The sequence below is a fragment of the Schistocerca nitens genome, chromosome 4 (assembly GCF_023898315.1).
Source record: "Schistocerca nitens isolate TAMUIC-IGC-003100 chromosome 4, iqSchNite1.1, whole genome shotgun sequence".
In the NCBI taxonomy this organism is placed as follows: domain Eukaryota; kingdom Metazoa; phylum Arthropoda; class Insecta; order Orthoptera; family Acrididae; genus Schistocerca; species Schistocerca nitens.
The window spans coordinates 557,016,703-557,043,951 of NC_064617.1; the positions used below are offsets into that span (position 1 = coordinate 557,016,703).

At 42.3% G+C, this 27,249-nt stretch overlaps 1 protein-coding gene across 1 annotated transcript in view; it reads left to right on the forward strand.

Annotated features, from left to right (window-relative positions):
* The first annotated feature begins 648 nt into the window (after positions 1-648).
* Positions 649-27,249, forward strand: part of LOC126252427 (neuropeptide Y receptor type 2-like) — a 251,949-nt gene continuing 225,348 nt past the window's right edge. Inside the window, exon 1 of the mRNA XM_049953318.1 lies at positions 649-917. Coding sequence (XP_049809275.1) covers positions 649-917 — 269 coding nt within the window. The remainder of the gene's footprint in view (positions 918-27,249) is intronic.

Below are 27,249 nucleotides of genomic sequence, written 5' to 3' on the forward strand. Positions count from 1 at the left end.
ACCTTCGAAGTCATTCGGAGAAATATCGTCAACGAGGGACGAAATTAATTAAAGGCCAAGGACACATGGCTCAGTATTGTCGCATTGTTGGAAATCAACAGTGCGCTGGGTTGTTTACAAATGATGGACGCGGGTCTTTGTCTGCTAATGATGGACATAACACGTTGTTTACAGGTAATGGATGTGGTAAAATTTTTGCAGATGGTGGATGGACCACACTGTTTGCATATGATGCACATGCAACATTGTTTGCGAATGGTGAACGCACCATGTGCACGTTGTTTGGAGATGGTGGGTAGGCCACATAGTTTGGAGATAATGGACATGGCATGTTGTTTGCAGATGATCGGTGTGCCACATTGTTTGCAAATTGTGGATGCACCATATTGTTAGCAGATTGTGGATGTGCCACGTTATTTACAGATGAAAGACGTGCGACAATGTTTGCAAATCGTGGATGCACCAGGTTGTGTGCAGATGGTGGATTCACCACTTTGTTTGCAGATGGTGGATCAACTGTGTCGTTTGTAAATGGTGGATGCACCACGTTGTTTGCAGATGGTGGATTCACCTTGTTGTTTGCAGATGGTGGATTCACCATGATGTTTGCTGATGGTGGATGCACCACGTTGGTAGACGTGTCGCGTGATGGACACGTCACGTCTTTTGCAGATGATGGACGTGCTGCGGCAGGCACGTGAGGCGCGCAACGTGCGCCCCGGCGCGGAGGCCGCGCTCATCGCCGCCTACTGCCTGCTGGCGGCGCTGGGGCTGGCCGCCAACGGCGCCGTCGCCTTCGTGGTGGCGCGGCGCGCCGCCATGCGCACGCCCCGGAACCTCTACATCGCCAACCTCACCGCCTCAGACTTCTCGCTCTGCCTCGTCTGCATGCCCTTCACTCTGGTATCCATACTCAGGTAGGGCGGCTAATTCAAACAACTTTAAATAACTGTGGCATCGAAACGTACAGGGTACATCTTGCCTGATGGCAAATTTCAACTATATTTATGTCAAATATATGTACTTATCTGTCTTAATTGACGGTCGTTGTTCGGATTTAACATTAAAGTTGCATGTTCTTGTTGTTGTTGTGGTCACAGTCCTGAGACTAGTTTGATGCAGCTCTCCATGCTACCCTATCCTGTGCAACCTTCTTCATCTCCCAGTACCTACTGCAACCAACATCCTTCTGAATCTGCTTAGTGTATTCATCTCTTGGTCTCCCTCTACGATTTTTACCCTCCACGCTGCCCTCCAATGCTAAATTTGTGATCCCTTGATGCCTCAGAACATGTCCTACCAACCGGTCCCTTCTTTTTGTCAAGTTGTGCCACATACTCATCTTCTCCCCAATTCTATTCAATACTTCATCATTAGTTATGTGATCTACCTATCTAATCTTCAGCATTCTTCTGTAGCACCACATTTCGAAAGCTTCTATCTCTTCTTGTCCAAACTATTTGTCGTCCATGTTTCACTTCCATCCAAATACTTTCAGAAACGACTTCGTGACACTTAAATCTATACTCGATGTTAACAGATTTCTCTTCTTCAAAACGCTTTCCTTACCATTGCCAGTCTACATTTTATATTTTCTCTACTTCGACAATCATCAGTTATCTGGCTCCAAAATTTAAAAACTCCTTTACTCCTTTAAGTGTCTCATTTCCTAATTTAATTCCCTCAGCATCACGCGACTGAATTCGACTACATTCCATTATCCTCGTTTTGCTTTTTTTGATGTTCATCTTATATCCTCCTTTCAATTTACAGTCCATTCCGTTAAACTGCTCTTCCAAGTCCTTTGCTGTCTCTGACAGAATTACAATGTCATCGGCGAACCTCAAAGATTTTATTTCTTCTCCAGGGATTTTAATACCTACTCCCAATTTTTCTTTGGTTTTCTTTACTGCTTGCTCAATATTCAGATCGAATAACATTGGGGACAGGCTACAACCCTGTCTCACTCCCTTCCCAACCACTGCTTCCCTTTCATGCCCCTCGACTCTTCTAACTGCCATCTGGTTTCTGTACAAATTGTAAATAGCCTTACGCTCCCTGTATTTTACCCCAGCCACCTTTAGAATTTGTAAGACAGTATTCCAGTCAACATTGTCAAAAGCTTTCTCTAAGTCTACAAATGCTAGAAACGTAGGTTTGCCTTTCCTTAATCTAGCTTCTAAGATACGTCGTAAGGTCAGTATTGCCTCTCGTGTTCCAACATTTCGACGGAATCCAAACTGATCTTCCCCGAGGTCTGCTTCTATCAGATTTTCCGTGCGTATGTAAACAATTCGCGTTAGTATTTTGCAGCTGTGACTTATTAAACTTATAGTTCGGTAATTTTCACATTTTTCAACACCTGCTTTCTGTGGGATTGGAATCATTATATTCTTTTTGATGTCTGAGGGTATTTCGCCTGCCTCATACATCTTGCTCACCAGATGGTAGAGTTTTGTCAGGACTAGCTCTCCCAAGTCCATCAGTAGTTCTAATGGAATGTTGTCTCTCGGGGCCTTGTTTCGACTCAGGTCTTTCAGTGCTCTGTCAAACTCTTTGCGGAGTATCGTATCTCCCATTTCATCTTCATCTACATCCTCTTCCATTTCCATAATATAGTCCTCAATTACATCGCCCTCTATATATTCCTTCCACCTTTCTGCTTTCCATTCTTTGCTTAGAACTGGGTTTCCATCTGAGCTTTTGATATTCATAAAAGTGGTTTTCTTTTCCCCAAAGGTCTCTTTAATTTTCCAGTAGGCAGTATCTGTCTTATCCCTAGTGAGATAAGCGTCTACATCCTTGTATTTGTCCTCTAGCCATCCCTGCTTAGCCATTTTGCACTTCCTGTCGAGACGTCTGTGTTCCTTTTTGCCTGCTTCATTTACTGCATTTTTATATTTTCTCCTTTCATCAACTAAATTCAATATTTCTTCTGTACCCAAGGAGATCTACTAGCCCTCGTCTTTTTACCTACTTGATCCTCTGCTGCCTTCACTGCTTCATCCCTCGGAGCTACCCATTCTTCTTCTACTCTACTTCTCTTCCCCATTCCTGTCAATTGTTCCCTTATGCTCTCCCTGAAACTCTGTACAACCTCTGGTTCTTTCAGTTTATGCAGATCCCATCTCCTTAAATCCCCACCTTTTTACAGTTTCTTCAGTTTTAATCTACAGTTCATAACCAATAGATTGTGGTCAGTGTCCACACCTGCCCCTGGAAATGTCTTACAATTTAAAACCTGGTTCCTAAATCTCTGTCTTACCATTATATAATATATCTGCTACCTTCTAGTATCCCCAGGATTCTTCCATATATACAACCTTCTTTCATGATTCTTGAACCAAGTGTTAGCTATGATTAAGTTATTTTCTGTGCAAAACTCTACCAGGTGGCTTCCTCTTTCATTTCTTAGCCCCAATCCATATTCACCTACTATGTTTCCTTCTCTCCCTTTCCCTACTCTCATGACTATTAAATTTTCGTCTCCCTTCACTACCTGAATAATTTCTTTTATCTCATCATACACTTCTTCAATTTCTTCATCATCTGCAGAGCTAGTTGGCATATAAACTTGTACTACTGTAGTAGGCGTGGCCTCCGTGTCTATCTTGAACACAATAATGCGTTCACTATGATGTTTGTAGTAGCATCGACCTTCTTCTAATGAAGTAAAAATCATCGTAGGTCAAGTATGGTGGACTGTATGCTACGAGGGCGTTCCGAAACGTACTGCTTCTGGGCTTTTTATGTGAAACTCTCAAACCTTTCCAAATAAATCAAACGTTATTAACTTACTACGTCTTTCTTCTTCATGCCGACATTTTTGCTTCTCAAGATATTCACCCTGGCAACAAATCCGTATGTCGCAACGAGAGAGCAGCTTACTGATGCCACCGCTGTACAATGTTTGACTTTCCTGAAGGATCCATAGCATCACTTCTGCTTGGGAGCAGAAGAATGTTGCATGTGGCCAAGTCGGGACTCTATGGCGGATGATAGATGACGGTGAACTGAAGAAGTCCGACTGCTGCTGATTTCGCAGCGCTCGTGTGTGGTCTGGCACTCACATGTTGAAGGAGAGGGTGCTCCATGTATGGACGAACTTTTAGAATACGCAATTCGATTACAACACGCTGTTTCTCACGCACCGACATAGCTAAGTTAACCGCCATGTAAAACACTAAAATTCACATCCATCTACGCCAGAGGGCTGCAAATGCCTAAGCACGAAGCATAAAGATGAAGAACGTTAATAACTTTTGTTTTATTGCAAAAGCTTTTCGTGTTTTCACATAAAAATTCTGAGAGGTTACAATCCAACACGCCCTCGTATTTGGTGTCACAGTTTTTGTAATGCATTGTAAGCTCGTTTAAAAAACTTTAGGGCACCTGACGATGATCTGAGGACTGCAACCGATTGTAATGCAGAACTATTTATTGGCAGCCCGTGGCTGTGGAACTAAGTATGACGTTCTCTAAATGTTTACGTCTTGTGAAGTATCACTTTCATAGAATATGTTAACTGTTTTAGTATAGTAACGTTCATCCAGTCAGCCACTGTTCCCCTTTAATCGATGTCCACATACCCTCTGATAGGAAAGCTCATCTCAATACTTTCTTTTTCAGCTGCTTCCATTTTGTGGGAGAACATGTTCCCATTCAGCAAAGATTTATAGGTCGATTGCCGGAACAGTCAAGCGTCACAGTAGATTACAGAAAACTCGGATTAACGGTTGTGGTACAACGAGAGTTTTCAAAAAATGCCATTGGGTAGATGCTCGCAGCTATTAGTCTCTTTCACAGATTTCATTCATTTCCCCAATTATAGAACTACTCTCAAATTAAATATAATGAGGTATTTAAGATACTACATGAAACTAGTAAAGAAAACAGATTAGTCAAAACTACACAGTAATAAACCTATGGATCATTTCGGGTACTCTGTCTTGGTTTAGTTAGTAGTGATAAACAGAATCTTCTGTACCCTCCGTAAGCGCGAAATTATCATGGAAAGGCTCATCTAACTGCAGTGACACGCTCAAAAGGAGAGGTGTCACGCGATACTGGTGGGGTTACTTTTACAATTCAAAGCCCAAAGACATATACACTCCTGGAAATCGAAAAAAGAACACATTGACACCGGTGTGTCAGACCCACCATACTTGCTCCGGACACTGCGAGAGGGCTGTACAAGCAATGATCACACGCACGGCACAGCGGACACACCAGGAACCGCGGTGTTGGCCGTCGAATGGCGCTAGCTGCGCAGCATTTGTGCACCGCCGCCGTCAGTGTCAGCCAGTTTGCCGTGGCATACGGAGCTCCATCGCAGTCTTTAACACTGGTAGCATGCCGCGACAGCGTGGACGTGAACCGTATGTGCAGTTGACGGACTTTGAGCGAGGGGCGTATAGTGGGCATGCGGGAGGCCGGGTGGACGTACCGCCGAATTGCTCAACACGTGGGGCGTGAGGTCTCCACAGTACATCGATGTTGTCGCCAGTGGTCGGCGGAAGGTGCACGTGCCCGTCGACCTGGGACCGGACCGCAGCGACGCACGGATGCACGCCAAGACCGTAGGATCCTACGCAGTGCCGTAGGGGACCGCACCGCCACTTCCCAGCAAATTAGGGACACTGTTGCTCCTGGGGTATCGGCGAGGACCATTCGCAACCGTCTCCATGAAGCTGGGCTACGGTCCCGCACACCGTTAGGCCGTCTTCCGCTCACGCCGCAACATCGTGCAGCCCGCCTCCTGTGGTGTCGCGACAGGCGTGAATGGAGGGACGAATGGAGACGTGTCGTCTTCAGCGATGAGAGTCGCTTCTGCCTTGGTGCCAATGATGGTCGTATGCGTGTTTGGCGCCGTGCAGGTGAGCGCCACAATCAGGACTGCATACGACCGAGGCACACAGGGCCAACACCCGGCATCATGGTGTGGGGAGCGATCTCCTACACTGGCCGTACACCACTGGTGATCGTCGAGGGGACACTGAATAGTGCACGGTACATCCAAACCGTCATCGAACCCATCGTTCTACCATTCCTAGACCGGCAAGGGAACTTGCTGTTCCAACAGGACAATGCACGTCCGCATGTATCCCGTGCCACCCAACGTGCTCTAGAAGGTGTAAGTCAACTACCCTGGCCAGCAAGATCTCCGGATCTGTCCCCCATTGAGCATGTTTGGGACTGGATGAAGCGTCGTCTCACGCGGTCTGCACGTCCAGCACGAACGCTGGTCCAACTGAGGTGCCAGGTGGAAATGGCATGGCAAGCCGTTCCACAGGACTACATCCAGCATCTCTACGATCGTCTCCATGGGAGAATAGCAGCCTGCATTGCTGCGAAAGGTGGATATACACTGTACTAGTGCCGACATTGTGCATGCTCTGTTGCCTGTGTCTATGTGCCTGTGGTTCTGTCAGTGTGATCATGTGATGTATCTGACCCCAGGAATGTGTCAATAAAGTTTCCCCTTCCTGGGACAATGAATTCACGGTGTTCTTATTTCAATTTCCTGGAGTGTATATTCTGCGAAAGAGTGCAACTGTAAATGGTGATCTAAGAATATTAGTGATAAACATTTAGTATTTCAGATTTGATCAATACTAACTGAATATTTCACAAAATGGCTGTGTATAAAGTTTCAACACGCAGGTGGTTCTGTCATGTAATAAATTCATTAAAGCACAGTATGAATTCAGGAGCAACTACAATAGACAGAAAAACATTCCAGTTTTCTTACAGAATCATACATGAAGCATCAATATACAGTTGTTTAACACGCCAGTTAACACCTGCAAGCACATTAGATCGCAATAGGCAATGAGCAGGTATGAGAAAAATGTAAAGTCTATTCTCTACTTAAATGAGATGAACGAGATAAAAGTTATTTGAACCCTCACAGATTGGCAGCCATTGTCTCATTAAAGAGCCCGGGATTCGGAACAAATAGCCAAACATAGAATTAGGTAGAAATCAAATCCCAACCTATGGAATGTGAACCAACGAACGTTGCTCCATTTTATGAAAACTGAGGCTAGTTCTACGAAAGAACTAAATAAAATGTTCACATGGCTTAAACTAAAGCAGAAGGGGGTAAAATTCAACTTACGTTATATCCTAAGTACAAAATAAGTTCGAAATAATCAGCACATATAATATTCATAAATTACCCATAAGTCTCAAAACCCAGTAGTAAGGAACTTGGCCACCCTGCCCTTGTAACTGTGGCAAAAACTGTTTTGTCAATGTAATTTAGCCACGTTGGAGATGATAAGCCCTCTAAATAACATCGTGATTATCTGAAACCTGAAACAACATAACACGCACAGTTGCCTACAGCGTAGTGGATAGCGCCAAATAAATGATGGTACAGACAACACACTAAGGTGCTCACAAAAGAAGTCTAGCAAGCGCCAATTATTGTGATCACTAATGTCAGTCTGCCCACGAATTCTGTAGGAACATCAAATTCAAGCAACGGGCTTCTCAGGTATGTTCGTTCGTAGGATAGAGAATCACACACGCGCTTAAAGTCACATTCAACTTTGGATAATAGTCACTGCATCCACTGGCCGCTGGATGGCCAACCTTCTGTTAGCGGTGGTAAACTACTGCGTAATGCAGTAAAATTGTCGCAGTGGAGAGCACTCTAGTCTCTTCCTGGGATTCAAAGGGAGCAGTTGACTAGCTAAACCGACAACAAGATTACACCACACTTTTACGTACATCTCGAAGCAGTACACACGTCACTTCTTCCATTCCGAGTATCTTCTCTTTTTTAATTGAGCTTCTATTGTCTCACATTCATTAGAAGGAACCTAATCCTGACCTGACGAAGATGAACTCTATAGAGTTTACTCTTAGCAAAAATTTAACTACTATGGTAAGTGGGTTGGGCATGTTTAGAATCAGAAACAATCTAACGAAACAAAATTACTCTACTCTCTTTCCTTGAGCTAAGAAGTTCAGTACAAAAATAAATACCCCCAACCCTGAATGAGGTTATAACTCGGTGCCTCCATGTTATTCAGTGACAATGGCCACGAAAGCCTGCAGACTTACATAAATGTTACTAATCACCTCCATCCAGTTTCTTTTAATCATGAGAGAATCTAATTCCTCATGGGAAATGTTACTGATGGAACAAACGTTAGATATCGGTGAGTTAATACGGTACATAAGCACTAATTCTGCGGGGATGGTCTTATGCACCTCATGCGTAGCAGACCGCAAAGCAGAACAAATCTATGTGATCGATTTATCTGAGTTTTTCTCAGATTGGTTATGATAAATTGTCAGCACAAATTTATGGTTCTGGTTAACAGATTCATGAATGTCGATGTGCGTTACCACCAGAAGAGAATTTCATTAATTCTCTAGAAGCAAGGATAGATGCATTATCACTTACTAATGTCTTGGAGGGTCAAAGTAGCGAAATATTTTGTAAACTTACAGAATTGTCTAATTTGTAGTCAAATCATTAACGGAAACAAGCCACAAAAACCAGTTCCAAGCATCCCCCACAACAGAGATACGCATACTGCCACTCTTAATGCGTGGAAGCAGGCTGAATAATCCACAAACAATTAGTCCATCTGCCTCTCTACCTGCCTGGAGAGCAAGAAACCACGACATGAGTTGTGATTGGATTTCACAGAAAAACATTCGTGACATTCCTTGACTAAATTTTTGAAGTCCGAAAATTACTCAACGAGCGGGTAAAGTACTTTTAAATATACATAAATATCTTAAAAGAACCCCAATAACGTTTTTAAAAAATGCCGTGCAAGTACTTAAATGCATATGGAATTAGCTCTCTGGTGAGAAAACTCTTTCAATTCCCTTCGTAATTTGACCAATAAAATAGGGGACTGTTGTCAAGAAGATATCTACCAAATTGCTACCCACTAAGGAGTTGATCGCACATACTCCTGAGCATTTGATCCCACCTTTGCTGCCCCTTAAAATTCTCAAATACTGATGGCATCACTATTAGTGTAGGTGCAATGCACTGAACATTATCACCTGGTTGTATGATTTCAGCGAACTCCTAATCCCCACTAAACCTACAAGTCAGTACATCGGCCAGGTGGATGTGTCTTACATCAAAACCGAAAGCTGAGACACGAACTGCGCAGCGTGCTATCCTCGCAGTATTACGGGTTCCAGCCGGTAGCCAGCTTACGGCCCGATCGTGTGTTTCTAGCAAGTAGTCCCTCTACTCCAAATAGTGTTTCCACGCCAAAAAAATCGTAATAATTCCAATTAATGTAGGGAATATTTAAACACTGTAACTGAAAGAGCCTTTGAAGGTAATGCGACAGGCCAATGATATGTATCTAATTCTTGTAACAGGTGTGCAGCGACTCCTGAAGTGGGGTATTGGTGTGTGCAATGAACTGCCTCTAAAAATGCAGAATGGTTTTCTTGGAAGCATTACTGAGAGACTGCTTAAACACATCAAAAGCTGGAATAACCTTAGTAGGTCTATTCAAATATTTTAAAAAATACATTTTTCTAATAGCTTTTATGTTGCAACTATCCTCAGATCATGCTCGTATTAGATTCTGGTTGAACACAAACGGGATATACTAGTAATAGCCATATCGTAAAATAACTTGCACTTGTAAGAGAGATAAGTTGAATAAAATACTTAGTGGTAACGTCAAATACGAAAATGCTCGCATGAGATGCAGATGAACAAAATCGAGAATTACCAGTAGAAATCATATTATGCACTAACTTGCAGCTGTATAAAGGCAAGTTCAATAAAAAGATATCTTCACGGGACTTATCTCCTGTGCAATTGCATGTAAGTGCAATATATGGTTCTTCAAGTCATTTCTAGACTTTCTCAGACTGCAGCTTACATGAGCGTGGTGTGAGGGTGATTGCACTGACAACCGAAACTAGAATAGTCATCAAAATTTATATATGTGGCCAATCTATGGGGTTACAGGATTTTTTACATTTTAACAAATTACGTAAAAACGCTTTCTCCTTGCCTGAAAAGTCGGGCACTACTGGTAGCTTTCACCGTTGTTCCCACCTTCCTTAAATAGGAGAACTCCTGACTAAGATGTAGAAGGTGCTCACCAAATAGGTAATCATTAAACGACGAATTTTCATTTCATCCATGAAGGCTCCTACCAGAAATGATCCTAAGGTAACTCTGTCCAACTCTAACGAGTTCCAATCCGTGCAGAAAACAGGAACTTTGATTCTTCAGTTAGAGACATTGGTCCTCATTCAGATCCAAAATAAAGTAAAGTATATGTGTTGATCAGTTCAGGCAACCGAGGCCGAAACTGTTTTCGACGTCTTCATACACATATATACTCTTGAAATCGCTGTGGTGTGCGTAACAGAGGGTGTGTTTCTCCCATTCCATTCACGTATACATCTCGGGAAGGTTGATTGGTCAGATGTCTGTGACTAATGTAATTAATCTAATCTTATCGTCAAGTGCACTATGAGACTGATTAGCAGGGGACTGTAGTGTATTCCTAGAGTCACAAATTAAAGCCGGTTCATGAATCTTTGTTAGTAGGATCTCTTCTAATGGTTTATATCTGTCTTCAAGTTCTGCCATCTCAGTTTCTTCAGAATCTCTAAAATGTTGTCCCAGATATGAAACAAACGTCTGACCATTCATTCTGTCCTTGTCTGCATACATTCAATATCCTCTGTTAGTGCTATTTGGTATAGGTATCACAAGTGTAGCAACATTCTAGGATGGTGACGCGAGTGATTTGTTAGCAGTCTCCTTTATAGACTGATTGCATTTCCTCGGTATTCTGCCTACAAACCGAAGCCTGCAACCTGCTTTACATACGACTGAAGCTATGTGATCATTCCGTTTTGTACGCCTACAAAGTGTATGAGTTTGTATGAGTTAAACGATTCCAACTACTGTGACTCATTCATATTATTGTCATAGCATATTATGTCTTTTCGTTTTGTCAAATGCACAGTTTTAAATTTCTGAACATTTGAAGCAGGTTGCTAAACTTTGCTTAATTACATATCGTAGATAGGTATATGTGCTAATGGTTAATCATAGCAGATACTTTAATACGAGGGAGATGGCTGATATCTTTATGAATTTTTGCCTGGACAGGAAACTGAAAGACCACAGCTGGCATATCCAGCAAAATTTTGAGATGGAGGGAATATACACGGTGGATGCTAGAGCTTCGGAAGGGAACACTTCACCTTTTTCTGTGCTTCCATCAGACAACGCTTTAGCTAACGGCCGTTTTCAAACTGTCTTAGAACCGATTACTGACGGTGAGCCCAAACTTTATAACTTTCAGCTACCATTGCCATCATTCTCTGCATAAGTGTTTTATAACGATGGAGAGCAAATGCAGCATTAATGCACATCATGAAGACAGCTCATGCGAAGTTATTTGCTTCGAATTAAAAACTTGCTTTCATGAACTAATTCACAGTTTCACCCATAATCACCCATTTGAAATCAATGCGAGCTTAAACGAGGGACCTGGTGCAAATATGTGCATTTGGGGTCTTTCCTTTAAACTGTTAACTAATGCAGTATTCAAAGGCGGCTTACGTGGACATAGCTAATTGTACATCATTATTATCGTTCCCTTTCCGATTCCTTCTACTTGTGCCAAGGTATTATCGTGTATGTCCCATAACCCATTTAAATCTTTGCGTTCTTAATAATTACTTGTGTTATCTATTCTAGTCCACGAGTTCTAGCAATAAACAAGACTCTGTAGTGACCTTTTGTTTCATTCCATAAACAGAGGAAGTCTTACTCATTATATCCTCACTGCCGGAGAAATGTTAGAACACGTGGAAGGATGATGTCGATTTTGACACGACGACGGAATATGCCATCTCTGGGATACTAGATGTACTGATAGTAGTTTCGGCGTCGTCCCTAAACAGATCGCCTAGTGGTACAACTACCAGAGCATTTCTGTCTATCCTATTATAGGGACTGCGGCTCAGTGTTGTGCAAATGTGTGAAGTAAAACAGGCAACCGTGCCAAGGAGACGCACTCTGGCTTCCTACAACCAACCTAGAGAGTCCGACAGGGGTCAAACTGTGGCCTTCTGAGTGACAGGATGGTCCCTTTGGATATCTGACACACAAGATGAATGTGCTGCGTCAGTTGTGAGATGGTGCTGATATCAGTTGTCACGTGAATACTCTCACATCCGCAGACGAAGCATTGGACGTCCATGCAGCACAGAAGGCCGCAGGGATCGTCAAATTGTAAGGGTAGCAATGGCTGATCGTACATATGCCACAGTACACATAAGATCGGACGGCTTATTAGAAGTGGGACTATGGGCACGCACACCTCCAGCCGTTCTCCACTCACACCACTGTATCCACGTGGACGCCTCGACTGGTGCCGTCAGAGGATCGCTTGTAGGATGGAATGGCGCACCGTAGTCTTCTGCGGTGAAAGCAGATCCTGTCTGCACATGAGTGATGATCGTTTGCACGTACGACTTAGAGGTGATGAGCTCTGTATCGTAGGTTGCATTCGTCCAAGACACACTGATCTCACCCAAGACATTACGGTCTGTGGTGCGATTAGCTATAGTTCTCGTTCACTGTTGGTGTTTCTGGAAGGGACGCTAACCAGTGCTCGGTACTTGTAAAATGTCGATAGTCACATTGCCGCTCGTGATTAGCCGAGCGGTCTGAGGCGATGCAGTGATGGCTTGTGCGGCTGGTCCCGGCGGAGGTTCCAGTCCTCCCTCGGGCATGGGTGTGTGTGTGTGTTTGTCCTTAGGATAATTTACGTTAAGTAGTGTGAAAGCTTAGGGACTGATAACCTTAGCAGTTAAGTCCCATAAGGTTTCACAAACATTTGAACATTTTTTTTCATAGGCACGTTCTTTTGCCTTTCTAGCAAGAAGAAGGCGATGATTCGTTCCAACAGGATAATGATCGCCTACGCACTAACCGTGAAACTCAACGTGCTCTGCAAGACGAGCAGCTACTTTCCTAGCCAGCACGATCTCCGGACTTGTCTCCAATAGTGCACGTGTGGGATATGATGGGACGTAAAATGAGTTGTGTGACTTGTCAACCAACTCTTACAGAACTACGTACACAGGTCGAGCAGCGTGTCATTAAGTATCCCGTGATAGTATTCGCCAGCTGTGCCATCGACTGGCTGCCAGGGTCAGCGCTGCATTGCCACCTGTAGAGTAAAAGGGTATACCACCTTTGTTTTTCGGCAGTGTACAGTATCCATTTGTCGTGTATTTGAATGCCACTCCTGTTTAAATTCAGACGCCTCATATAATTATTTGTTTCGAAACTTTGGTGCCATTATTCATCAGGCTTTATCCGGGCCTATCTGTTCACCGCAAACATCACTGGGTTCATATCTCAACGTTATCCCAGGGGGATGCAAAAAGCTCAACCGTAACCTCATACTATAGATTAAGAATACAGCACGAAAATGCAGCTCTACGTTTCATCTAGCTCAAGCATATCAGTTGCAATATTAGATTGCGTCGAATATTGCACACCAAATTACCGTTCCCGAGAAGTCGCTGCACCGCCAAGCGTTATATTTAGTGATGGCTGTTCCATTGCATGTCATGTTAGTTTTGTTCTAAAGGCAGCACGTCTTTATCCATCCTTCCAATATTATATACATTCTATAGAACGCTCTCTCTCACAATGTAGAGACAGCTGCGCAGGACAGAATTTGTGAACAGTGATCGCTCCTCTTTTGTGTGGCTGTCAGAGAGTCATGTAACTGTTGAAGGTCTGTAGCTCATGTTAATCTGGAAATTAACCTGTCTTTCACCAGTATATGTAAAATAGATAAATAAAGTTAGAGAAGTGGATCGAAAAGATGCCTTAGAAAGAGTTAACCTCTTACCTTTCATCCTATTTATACTTAAGACAGCTCCATAGAACACCTACGATTTATTGGTAGTTCTATCATTTCATTCTTAAGGTTTCACCCCCGAAAGTCCTTTTGCTCACAATTTGGATAAGGTTGATTTTTAGTATAAACGTTTTTGCTTCCTTTATTGGACTTAGTTATGCGATACTAATGCTCCAATACTTGTTACAATTTACTGAATTGCTGTCCTGGAAATAAATCTAGAATCTCGCTTGTCATATGCCAGCTGCCATACTACCAACACAGTGTACATGTAGGAAAGAAGACAAGAGAGTTGTTGATACAGCATCGCATGTGCATTCACGCGGCTACCTACATTTTGTGAAACTATTTTCCTTGTCTCTCAATGGTTTCTTCATCGTATGGCAATTACTGTGCTCTGTTGCGTAAAATTCAACCAAACACTACTGCAATAATTCGTTGTATATTACTTTAAATATTTAGGCGTTTAGCAGATAAGCGAACACAGCAATGCTTCGCAATTACTAAGTATGCGTAGGAAATGGATTGACGTCTTAATTTCCTTCTCCTCTCCCCACTTTCTGTCCAGCTCCTTTTGTCCCTCTCCTTCTCCATCTCTTCCTCCATCTCCCTCTCTGTGTCCATGGTCTTCTCACCTCTGTGTGTCCTTCTCCAGCCCCTCATTACACTGTAAACCCTGCCCCCCCCACCCCCCCAAGACCATTCCTCCTCTCCTCCCTCATCCCTGTGCATTTCGTCCTCTCCCCTCTCTCGGCCCTAGAGCCTTGATCATTCTTACTGCAAACGAAGCCTTCATTGGGAATTGAAATCACTCAAAAGGAATTTGTAAATCAATTCTGACCATTGGTTTGGGGAATATGAGTGATACCTCTCCAGCTACTAGATCTGGGAGGGATAATAGCTTCAATTACAGTATTTCGCTTGGTTTAAGTCTGCAAACATATGGGATTACAAAGTTTCGACGATTCAGATTCCGTAGTAGTATTCTAATCATAAGCCAATAAGCCATAGTTACATAGTTCCTTTTCTTCTGTTAAAATCAAGTGAAGGAAACGGAACAGCCATTGCTGTGTGTACAATTTTTGTGTAAAGCTATATGTAAGACATGAAGAATATAAATGGTAGGCACAATATGTGTCCATGCTCTGCCATCTTAATTCCAACTGAATGCGTGAAAGGAAACGAAACTGCATGTTTTCACGGCACTGCACAGCATTTTTGTTTCTCGCAGTCGATCTTAGCAGTGTACACCCGGAACGCCAAGAGTTGTGTACATTGTGTCCACCTTTTGAAAATATTGTAGTTCAGGGTAGTATTTTAATGTTAAGAACTTAGAAAAAAGATATATATTGTTTTTAATAATTTTTTTGTCAGATAGAATAAATACTTTAAATTTTTAAGGTAAATGTAACCCACAAATTTAATTCTTAGTAGTCACTTTCCACAGTGAAAGTCATAATCACTATTTTCAAGGTCAGTCTCTGTAAACAAATGTTGCAACTAAAACTCAGCTACATTTAACGAAATGTACATTTTTAAATTTTTTGTGGTGGTCATGCAGTACACCCGGCTAGGTAGTACAAGTTACTTGCTAAGAGTGTTCTAAAAGATATTTTCAGGTTGTTAACTATCAGTACCTCTTTAAGAGTGAGTGGTTAATCTAAGTCAAAAACAATTAACGAATTTTTTCTTTTTTTAGGTTTGGCAAAAATACTCATGCCCCCACTTGGTAATTCTTGTTGTGGGAAACGTATTGGTACTGATAGGTTTAGAAAGGTGTAGCCTTTGTCTGTCGGAATATTTGTTAGAGTGTAGCTTAAAAATGTGAAGTAAATCGCTCAAGAATTTTTCGAGATTTTTGCTCACAATATTTCCACTTTATGTATTATATTGCGTGTTTAAAATTTCCTGTCTGTGTATCATACTCATTGTGTCAAAAGTCGTCGGCATAACTTTAGGAAAAGATTCCTCACGGAACAAGAAGGAAAAAAGGCTATATCAAGTTGAGCTCGGGAATGCATATTTATCGAATTATTAGAGGATGTTTCCGTTACACAGTACTCGCTGAAAAGTGCTTTTTTCAGTCTACAAATGTACACCAACCAAAGGCTCGCGGCAATGCGTTACAAGTACGGTTTGGCGAATGACAATGTATTGGAGGCACGTTGCTTGTACCAGGAACGCTACCCGCTGCGCTGAATAACAGAACGACAGACATTTGAAGGAATTCATCGCCGCCTTTGTGAGTACGGGTATTTCGCACGTCCTCTAGGCAGCGGGCACCAGCCAAAACACACAACACCAGAGGATGAGGAAAGTTTTCTCAGTGCTTGTAGGAAAGTACTGGAATCAGCACAAGGCGTCTGGGCTTGGAGAGGAATGTGCTGCACGTTATGATGTGGAGACGTTTACGTGAAGACATGCTGTGTCCGTACCATCTTCCGATTACAGTTGTTTTGCATGTTGTGGATTATCATCGAAGAGTAAGGTTCTGGCAGTGTTTTACAGAAATGACTACGTGGCAGCTGTTGTTTTATTCACAGATGAAGTGACACATAAAAGGGACGCGGAATCCAGAATTTGGCTAACCAGAAAGTGTTAGAAGGCAAAAATCGCTAAGGAACTATCCAGTCACCTTTCCCAAAAGGCGTCGCCATTATCATCTGCGCAGCCATTCAAATTCAAATGGCTCTAAGCACTACGGGACTTAACATCTGAGGTCATCAGTCCCCTAGACTTAGAACTACTTAAACCTAACTAACCTAAGGACAGAGCACACATCCATGCCCGAGGCAGGATTCGAACCTGCGACAGTAGCAGCAGCGCGGTTCCGGACTGAAGGGCTTAGAACCTCTCGGACACAGCGGTCGGCTGGGCAGCCATTATTGGTGATTGCTCGTTAGGACCCTATGTCCTCTTAGGGGGACTTACTGGACAGAACTATACAGGTTTTTGATTGCCTGAGTACTTAAAAGACATGCCACTTGGTACTGTTGGCAATTGTATTTCATGCAAGATGATGCTCCCTCACATTTCAGTCCGTCCTCCTGGAGCACCTCATAGCACATTTTCCTGTGAGCTACATCGGCAGAGGTTGACCGATTGTTTGCGAAGCCGTTCAACCAACTTAAACCCTAGATGTTCTCTTGTAAGAACTCTTGTGTATTCGACTGCTGTTGCGCTTGAACCTACTTTCCAGCCACTAATTGTAGCAGTCTTTCAGAGACTAGGAAGTACACCATACTTTTTTAATCCAGCGCAGAATTTAAAGAATCAACGAACGGAGGCCTCCATTCTGCGAGGGAGAGGTCACTCAGCACATTTCCTCAGAGTGTACCAGCTGGCGTTCAGACATACAATGCAGTTAGCAAGATCTGAAGATCGAATTAGTCTGTAATGATGCAGTTCCAGACCCATGTTGAGATAGCCTCTTTCTTCGTGTTATATGAGGAATCCATTCCTGAAGTTTTGTCGTCTAATTTTGAAACACGTGATATACGCATTTATAAATTATATACTCATTTATTATGAGTGCACACTGAAAATTAATTCCTAGTAATTTTTTATGGAAACCTCTCAAAGACCTTTAAATAAAACTAACTTTATTAAAATTCTACATCTTTATTCTTAATGCTTACATATTTATTTCTTATCTCAGTCCCCATGTTGACGAAGACGTTACTCCCTATGACAAACAATCTGTTGATAACATTACCGTAGAATTTGACTTCGTTTTCGAAGCCACTACCTCCCCTCTGCTTGCACCGCTTCGTTACTATCAATGTGAAGTCGTCGCAGGAGGTCTTTAAGTTTTGGAAAGTGATGAAAATCGAATAGGATTAAGTCGGGACAATTTTCAGGACGAAGACGTTACTCCCTATGACAAACAATCTGTTGATAACATTACCGTAGAATTTGACTTCGTTTTCGAAGCCACTACCTCCCCTCTGCTTGCACCGCTTCGTTACTATCAATGTGAAGTCGTCGCAGGAGGTCTTTAAGTTTTGGAAAGTGATGAAAATCGAATAGGATTAAGTCGGGACAATTTTCAGAGAGGTCAATGGTAGTGAACCCAAGGCGTCGGATTGTTTCAGATGTCGCACAGTTCATCTACGGTGTGACATTGCAGCGGTGCGGAGAGGGTGCTCCGTGTGTACATGTTTCCTGCTGTTAAAAACCCGATTACAACACGCTGCTTTGGTGCTGCGACATACGAGGGTCAGTCAAAAAGTAATGCCTCCTATTTTTTTTCTACGTTTAATTGTCAGGAAATTTAAATGCAATTACATAGGTTGAAAACCACAACATTGAGGATCATTTTGTCATTTTTCAATGTAATCTCCGCCCATCTCTACAGTTTTGGTCCATCTTTGAACAAGGGCATGTATCCCAGCACGGTAAAAATCACAGCTCTGCTTCCTAAGCCATTGACGCACGGATGTTTTGACGGCCTCCTCATCTTCAAAATGAATCCCACGATGAGCTTCTTTTAGTGGCCCGAACAGATGGAAGTCTGATGGTGCCAGGTCAGGGCTGTATGGGGGATGAGGCAAAACTTCCCATCCAATTTTGACAATCTCGTCAGAGGTGTGACGACTGGTGTGTGGTCTTGCATTGTCATGCAAAAGAAGAACATCTGCCATTGATTTTGTTGGGCGAACTCGCTGAAGACGTGCTTTAAGTTTTTTGAGGGTTGTGACGTATTGAACAGAATTTATTGTGCATCCCTGCTCCAAAAAATCAACCAGAATCACACCCTCTGTATCCCAGAAAACTGTTGCCATAACTTTCCCTGCCGATCGCACAGTTTTGAATTTTTTCTTCCTCGGCGAGCTTGTGTGACGCCACTCCATTGACTGCCTCTTTGATTCGGGTTCAAAAAAATGCACCCATGTTTCGTCCCCGGTCACAATTTTTTTCAGAAACTCATCTCCCTCCAAACGGAAGCGCTGCAAGTGTTGGGAGGCTATTGTTTTCCTTGCCTCTTTATTCTGATCGGTTAACATTCTTGGAACCCACCGTGCACAAACTTTTGAGTACCCCAATTGTTTAATAATCGTGATCACACTGCCTTTACTAAGAGAAATAATGCAACACACTTCATCTGCAGTCACCCGACGGTCACCACGAATGATGTCATCAACTTGCTGAATGTTGTGTGGAGTCACTGCACTCACCGGCCTGCCGCTCCGCTTTTCGTCAGTCAACGGTGTTTGCCCTTCAGCTTCCTTACAACGACGAACCCATCGTCTAACAGTGCTGACATCCACTGTCACAACACCATACACCTTCTTCAGTCTTTCATGAATGCGTATGGGCGTTTCACCTTCTGCATTCAAGAATTCAATCACACAACGCTGTCTCAAACGAACATCGATGTCGGCCATCTTACAAACTTCTGCTGTGCTGCCACCTGTTGACACAGAAAGTTACTACTGCAGTGGATTGCAGAAGAAGGTTTGAGGAATGGCGCCAAATTCAAATTTTTCACTTAACTTAATTTCTTTAAGTAGAAAAAAAATGGGAGGCATTACTTTTTGACCGACCCTCGTATTTACGTTACACGTCACCTTACACGCTATATTTGGAGCAACTTGTGTCAACAAAACGGGAAAATCGACCGATTAATGTAGACGACGAGCAATATCTTAACCAATATTAAGAGAAGAATAAAAATATCTGTGGCATTATTTTTCATGTAAGATAAACGTAGCCTATGCACGTCTGAGTGCTTGTTAGATTATCGTGTCGGCCAAAAACTTATCTTGATTTTTGGTAACAACGTTGAACAATGCCTTGTTTTTATATAGGAGTATAGATAAACTTTCAGGAAAAACTGATGTCTAGTTAGTGGCTGAGATATACTTTACAGGATTGGAACATAAGCAAGCATATAGCCTCTCTCTTCAATGCTGTCTGTCACGATCGATATCACGAACGACTCCGGACCCGTAGCTATCCACAGTGCTTTCAACCGTTTCTTTCACACCATCCGCGCTTGATGGAAGCGATGTATCGACCAAAAGCGATAAAGGCGTTCCTTACCCCAGTTCCGGTGATGGTAGGGTAGTTCCATAAAACACCACTGAAGTGTAATGCTCTACTCTGAGGCCCAGTCGGTAAGAGCTACATACTCTTTTCATAATACCGCCGGCAGTAAACTGATACATAATTTTGAAGTTCACTTCAGCCAGTTGCTTACGGTCTGCTTTCGTAAATGTAGTTGTTCGTCATAGGTGGCTCTAGATAGATTTTTATGTCATTTTATAAAATCTACTGCTTAGTTGCAGTTATCATTTCGCATCGTCGTTCTTCACAATATACTACACAACTTTTTCTTGCTCGGTTACAGAAATATTATCTTTACTCAAATAAACAATGTCCTTCCGTTTACGTAGATTTCCCTGACAAGTAAATCAGATAACTCGATAGATAGATATTTGTTCACTTAGAATTTCCCTTTGATATACGATGAGTTCACCAGTTTGACAACTAATAGGCAGTTTGTAATTTTTCAGGATATCAATTTCGTTATTTTCGTAATATAAAACATCAAGAAGTTTTGCGGCTATTTCAAGATTTTAATTTCACCATTGAAATGTCAAGCAACACCTTCGTAGATTCAATCATAGTGTTACACCCGTACTTCTGTGTGGAGAGAAAACTAAATCTTTTTTGCAGTACTTTAGGTTTACGGAACACATAAATAAATTCTAAAGCAAGTTTAGGTGACTTGACTACCAGCTTTCAACCAGTCCACAAACTTTGTTAACTACCAACTGTATAGTAACGTACGAACTACCCACGAGATTGTAATCAACAATTACATGCCACCATCCGAACGTGAGCTCATAAAACTAATAAAACTTGTGTTACTCCTTCTTAATTTGAATCATTTTCAGGAAGAGATCCGATATATTTCATTCTTTAATTTCGGGAAAGCCTTTATTTTTTAAATTCCTTATCTCAGTCATTTTGTACTTTGAATTTTAGATGTCACTACTCGTACTTTGATAAATTTACGTCACTTTGCACCTAAAAGCTTTCTAATGTGTTAATAGTTTCGAAACGACAAAATCTCAGGAACGATAACACCAGCTGTAGGATGGCTGGAAAGGCATTTTCTAAATACATTAAAATTGCAAACAATGTAGGTGTGCGGCTTAGAATGCTTATAAAAATTACTTTAATACCCAAGGGGAATAATACTTCGTCTAAAATTGGTTTTGCCAGCCCTTGTGGCCGAGCGGTTCTAGGCGCTTCAGTCCGGAACCGCGCTGCTGCTACGGTCGCAGGTTCGAATCCTGCCTTGGGCATGGATGTGTGTGTTGTCGTTAGGTGGGTTAGCATTAAGTAGTTCTAAGTCTAGGGGACTGATGACCTCAGATGTTAAGTCCCATAGTGCTTAGAGCCATTTTCTAAAATTGGTCTCTGGATATAAACAGTGGCATGACAAAGGGCAATAAATTACGCCTTTCAGTGACTTTCTCTTGTGTCACGATTATTTTGGTGGACTACGACTTGTAAGACAACGTAGTACTGCAAACTAGTCTTATAATCATTATATTAGAGGATTTAGTGATGCAGCAGCAACATATGATGGCCATTGTAGTATTTTATTTCTATAACTTTGTCTAAGCATCTGAATATGATACCGTAAAAAAATTTCGGAGTCAACAGCAAAAAAAAAAAAAATCTATTTTTCTTCTACTGAAGATGGACTGCGTCAGTTTTTCTTTCCCAAATCGGACCTCTTCTCACATAACATTTTGTTCTGTTGTTTGAGAAGCCTTTTCTCAGTATTCACTGTTTACCCTCTGCAAAATAATCTGTAAGGGAGCCCTTTTTATGCGCTGGAAAAGACAGCTCATAATTTTTCCAGCAAATTGAATCCGTCTTTCGTGCAGGGCCGTTGGTTTCCTCCCTGTGATAGTATTGCTATTCAGATCTCCTTGTGATGCCAGAACTCATACCCCATCTAAAGTAACAAATCGTCACCGAAAACCAGTTGTAAGCGTTTCTTTGCTAAGAGATTAGTTTCCACATTTACCACGTGTAAGGAATTGAAAGCAGAGGTAATGAAGTATTTCAAATATGTCAAATATTTAATTCGTTATTTTACACTCCCAGTTCTCTTTCTTTTTGTGTAGGTATTACGTCAACTACTTCATAACGTTTAATCGTTGACTGTCCAGAAGTATCTAGGGTTGCCGTAAACCCTTAATTTTTGCCTCAGATATAGTGGATGCATTTATATAACACACATGATTATTTATTGCCAATGTATGTAAAAATTTTCATCGCACTTCAACATGACGTCCGTCCATTTCGAACATTGTTCCCATCACTGACGGGCTGAGTTGAATATATTTTGATCTTTTGAAATTGTATTGTCTAACTCGCTTAACTGTCTGTTGTGATGCAACAGGTCTTTCGGAGCATGATTCACCGTTTTCAGCTCTTGAGAAATTGAAAGTGACCGGATGTTCGTTATTGTTGCTGCTGGATTATGAAATTTCCTAGTGAACTCCTGTTACAGCTTCAGATAAGATAAACCACGCAGTCGTGCACTAACAACAGCCTCGCGTTCTTCTATCGTAAGCACTCTTCTGGAAAATTCTACAAGCCTATGTTAAAAACGGGTCAAAAGTGGAGTACAATTATGTGTCACACAAATACATCCATTACTTCTCAGAATTGGATCGAGATATTATGATTAACTTGTAGTGCCCAGTTTCTCAGTTGTATAATCTGTAGTTGTGCGTCTGGGGGGATCTTGAGTTGAACGTTAAAGGAAATGAACACCACATTTGAATTCAAAAGGCAGCAGTAGACTCCCGGTTCACGAACTAAGTATGTATATAATTTTAGGCATATCATAGTACTACAAAATGCATTTCTTATAATGATCATAGCCTAGAAGACTTCATAGCCTACAAGACCACAAACTATGCCTGATCCGTTTCGCTACAGAAGCAAGTGAGCAGAGCTCCTTTACTAGTACCATTTGTCACTGGTTATATAATAGTATCAAAGAGCACATTATTTATTAGCCGAGCGGCCTGAGGCGCTGCAGCCATGGACTGTGCGGCTGGTCCTGGCGGAGGTTCGAGTCCTCCCTCGAGCATGGCTGTGTGTCTTTGTCCTTAGGATAATTTAGGTTAAGTAGTGTGTTAGCTTAGGGACTGATGACCTTGGCAGTTAAGTGCCATAAGATTTCACTCACATTTGAACCTTTGAAGCACATTATTTAACATGTGTAATGTAATCATATTGGTATTATGTAAGAATATAAAGAGGACGTAGTTATTTCTACATGATAGGAAGCTAGGCCACAAATTTTTTAGTAGTTACAATGGCAGTGCACACGAGTGATATTGTACACAAACTCAGTCCAACTGTAACTGATATCTAATACGATGGGCATTCAATGAGTAATGTACGACATTTTATTCTAAAATCAAATTGATTTTATTCAGGGTTCCAATGCATCATTTTTCCCTACTCTTTTGGCTACAAGACCCTGTTTCTCAACAAAGTCTCCGTTCAATGCGTCGGCCTTACGCCACCTTACTTGAAGGGCCTGTATGCCCGCACGGTACCACTCTACTGGTCGACGACAGCGTCTTGCTGCATCAATAATAACACTGTCATCCAGCAGAGTGTGTCCTTCATCAGACCAAACACATGGAAGTTGGAAGGTGCGACATCTGGGCTGTAGGGTGAATGAGGAAGAACACCACACTTACGATTTGAGAGCCCCTCTTTGGTGCGAGGACTTGGAAGAGCCCTTGCATTGTCACGGAGGAGGAGAAGTTTGCATTTTTTTGGCGACGAACACACTGAAGTGGTTCCCCAGTTTCATTGGGGTAGCAAAGTACACTTTAGAGTTGATCGTTGCACCGTGAAGGAAGACATCAAACAGAATACCCCATTCAAAGTCCCACAAGATCGTCCGTATGACTCTACCGGCTGAGGATGTGGATTTCAGTTTTATTTTCCGAGGATAGGTAGTGTGGTGCCACTCTATGGATTGCCACTTCGTTCTGGATCGAAGTGACGAAGCCACGATTCGTCGCTTGTGAAGATATTACACAAAAAATCGTCACGATCAGCGTGGTAATTCCGCACAGATGGTCCTTCGTTGCTTCTGGTTGTATTCTGTTAGGTGACGAGGCTCCAAGAGGACTACACCTTTTAGTACCGACAATGGTGGGAAAGTGTGACAGCTCTACCAATAGAAACGTCAAGTTGAGTAGTGAAGTGGTTGACGGCGATCCATTGATCATTTCGGATAAGAGTGTCCGCACGTTCCAGCACAGCAGGAATCAGAGCTGTGTGCGGCAGGCCGGCACGTGGGAGAATGGACACGTTTGTACGACTTTGCCGTGATGACAATCACCTTGTCCTACGTCACAAAGTGCTTTTGTTCACTGCCAGGTCTCCGTGGATATACTGCAAGCGCCTATGAATATCTGCGACCCTCTAGTTTTCCGCCGAAACAAAATGACAGCCCTCTGCTTGAAACGCCCGCCCGATACGGAAGCCTTTTTGAAGGCTACGTACATCGCCGCCTCCTATCGCATATTCATGAAACTTCAGGGACTGAAGCGAGAATATTCCACAATATCACATAACAAAGCCTGCAGTTCCAATATTATATTAGATACAGGCTCCCAGGGAGATGCCATTTTCCTTGACTTCCGCAAGGCGTTCGATACAGTTCCGCACTGTCGCCTGATAAACAAAGTAAGAGCCTACGGAATATCAGACCAGCTGTTTGGCTGGATTGAAGAGTTTTTAGCAAACAAGACACAGTATGTTGTTCTCAATGGAGAGACGTCTACATCTGGCGTGCCACAGGGAAGTGTTATGGGGCCATTGCTTTTCACAATAGATATAAATGACCTAGTAGATAGTGTCGGAAGATCCATACGGCTTTTCGCGGATGATGCTGTAGTATACAGAGAAGTTGCAGCATTAGAAAATTGCAGCGAAATTCAGGAAGATCTGCAGCGGGTAGGCACTTGGTGCAGGGTGTGGCAACTGCCCCTTAACATAGACAAATGTAACGTATTGCGAATACATAGAAAGAAGGATCCTTTATTGTATGATTATATGGTAGCGGAACAAACACTGGTAGCAGTTACTTCTGTAAAATATCTGGGAGTATGCGTACGGAACGATTTGATGTGGAATGATCATATAAAATTAATTGTTGGTAAGGCGGGTGTCACGTTGAGATTCTTTGGGAGAGTCCATAGAAAATGTAGTCCATCAACAAAGGAGATGGCTTACAAAACACTCGTTCGACCTATACTTGAGTATTGCTCATCAGTGTGAGATCCGTGCCATTTTGAGTTGACAGAGGATATAGAAAAGATCCAAAGAAGAGCGGCGCGTTTCGTCACAGGGTTATTTGGTATGCGTGACAGCGTTACGGAGATGTTCAGCAAACTCAAGTGGCATACTCTGCAAGAGAGGCGCTCTGCATCGCGGTGTAGCTTGCTGTCCAGGTTTCGAGAGGGTGCGTTTCAGGATGAGGTATCGAATATATTGATTCCCGCTACTTATACCTCCAGACGATGTCACGAATGTGAAATTAGAGAGATTAGAGCGCGCACGGAGGCTTTCCGGCAGTCGTTCTTCCCGCGAACCATACGCGACTGGAACAGGAAAGGGAGGTAATTACAGTGGCACGTAATGTGCCTTCCGCCACACACCGTTGGGTGGCTTGCGGAGTATAAATGTAGATGTAGATGTAGATTTTCTCAACTGAAACTGACCGGGAAAAAGAATGTGTTGCGTTACTTATTGAACGCTTCTCGTAACAGTATTTTACTTTGAGGGGATGAGAACGTTTCATACAAAAGCTAAACGAATTCAGTAGGTCTGGGTAATAATGAGGCGAAAATTTAGGCATGCCTGTGTCTTACAATCGGGGAAATTATTTAAATGATCGCGATGTGGTACATACTCTTTCTCATCTTGTAAAAAAGATGTGCTGTGCGAAACCGGGGTAACCGCGGGAGCATAAACTGCGACATTAGTCGGGTGTGTGCAAAGGGCATTGCCTAGTGATCTTTTAAAAGGAAGAGGTTAGGAGCAGAGGAGTGCGCTGGCTGTGCTGATGGCTGCAGGAGTCGCCTATCTATAGTGGAGCGTTGGTTGCCGCATGCAGATTTACCACCGCTCTGCCCTTAAATCAAGAAGGAAAGCTGTCCACCCACACTACGCACTATATTTTGCTGTCCTGTGTTTATACAGTGTGGGTGGCCAATGAATTAAGAATATGTCTAGAACCCTGTTACGTTTTCTGAGAACGCATACACTACAGACCCATTGCAAAAAACTGCTGGTAAGTTTAGAGTTAATTTAAAGAAAAACACATTCTCAACTATTTGACACTCTGTGCGTCGTGTAGCAATTTGCGAGGCATTCCAGTAGATGATGCTGCTTTCATTGTGAAACTAGACCATTAAGTTTTAATCTGTTCTGATTGCCGGTTGAAATTTAACCAAGTACTTCCCACTTTTAAATAATTTTCAACATACGCTTATAACACTACATCCTTATTTACTTCTTATAACTTTTGGTATCAGTCTTCGAAGTACTGAAGTTAGCAAGAGAAAAGCACAGAAAGTGAAAAGTTTCTTACAACTACTACAGGAACCAACAGGAACAAACGAGTCGAAAAGCGTGAAAGTGAAGCAGTAGTGGAGACTTGGGTAACTATTGCATCCTCTCTCCGATTTTATTTAATCTGTACATCGATAGAGCAGTAGAGGAAACCAAGATGGAACTTGGGAATGATTTTTATGGAGAATATACAGAAGTCTTGAATATATTTTGTGAAGGGTGTACCACATGACTCTTCAGCATTTGAAAATACGGTAGTTCAACCGCCGACAGCTGCAGACAAGGAGCTTCTGATGGCTTAACTGTGACCTATTTTCAGAAACTGCGAGTCTTTCTGTCAGAGAAGGAAAGAGACTTGGGCGAAAATTTGAAGGGAGTGTATAATGTCTCTGGAAGAATCTGTAAGATGAACATCAGTAAAAGTGAAACAGGGGTAACGAAACATAAAAGAACTGAATCAGGTGATGCTGATACAATTAGAACAGGAAATGAGCAACCTATGAGCTTTACTACATTGACAGCAAGAGAACTGGCGGTGACCGGAGTGGAAAGCAAAAAAAAGCGTTTCTGAAAAAGAGTAATATGTTAACGTGAAACATAAATTTAGTGTTGTCTTTTCAGAATGTACTATTATGTAGCACAGTCTAATAAGGAAGTTCATGTAAGGGGACAATACAAACCTTTGAAACGTATTGCTACAGAA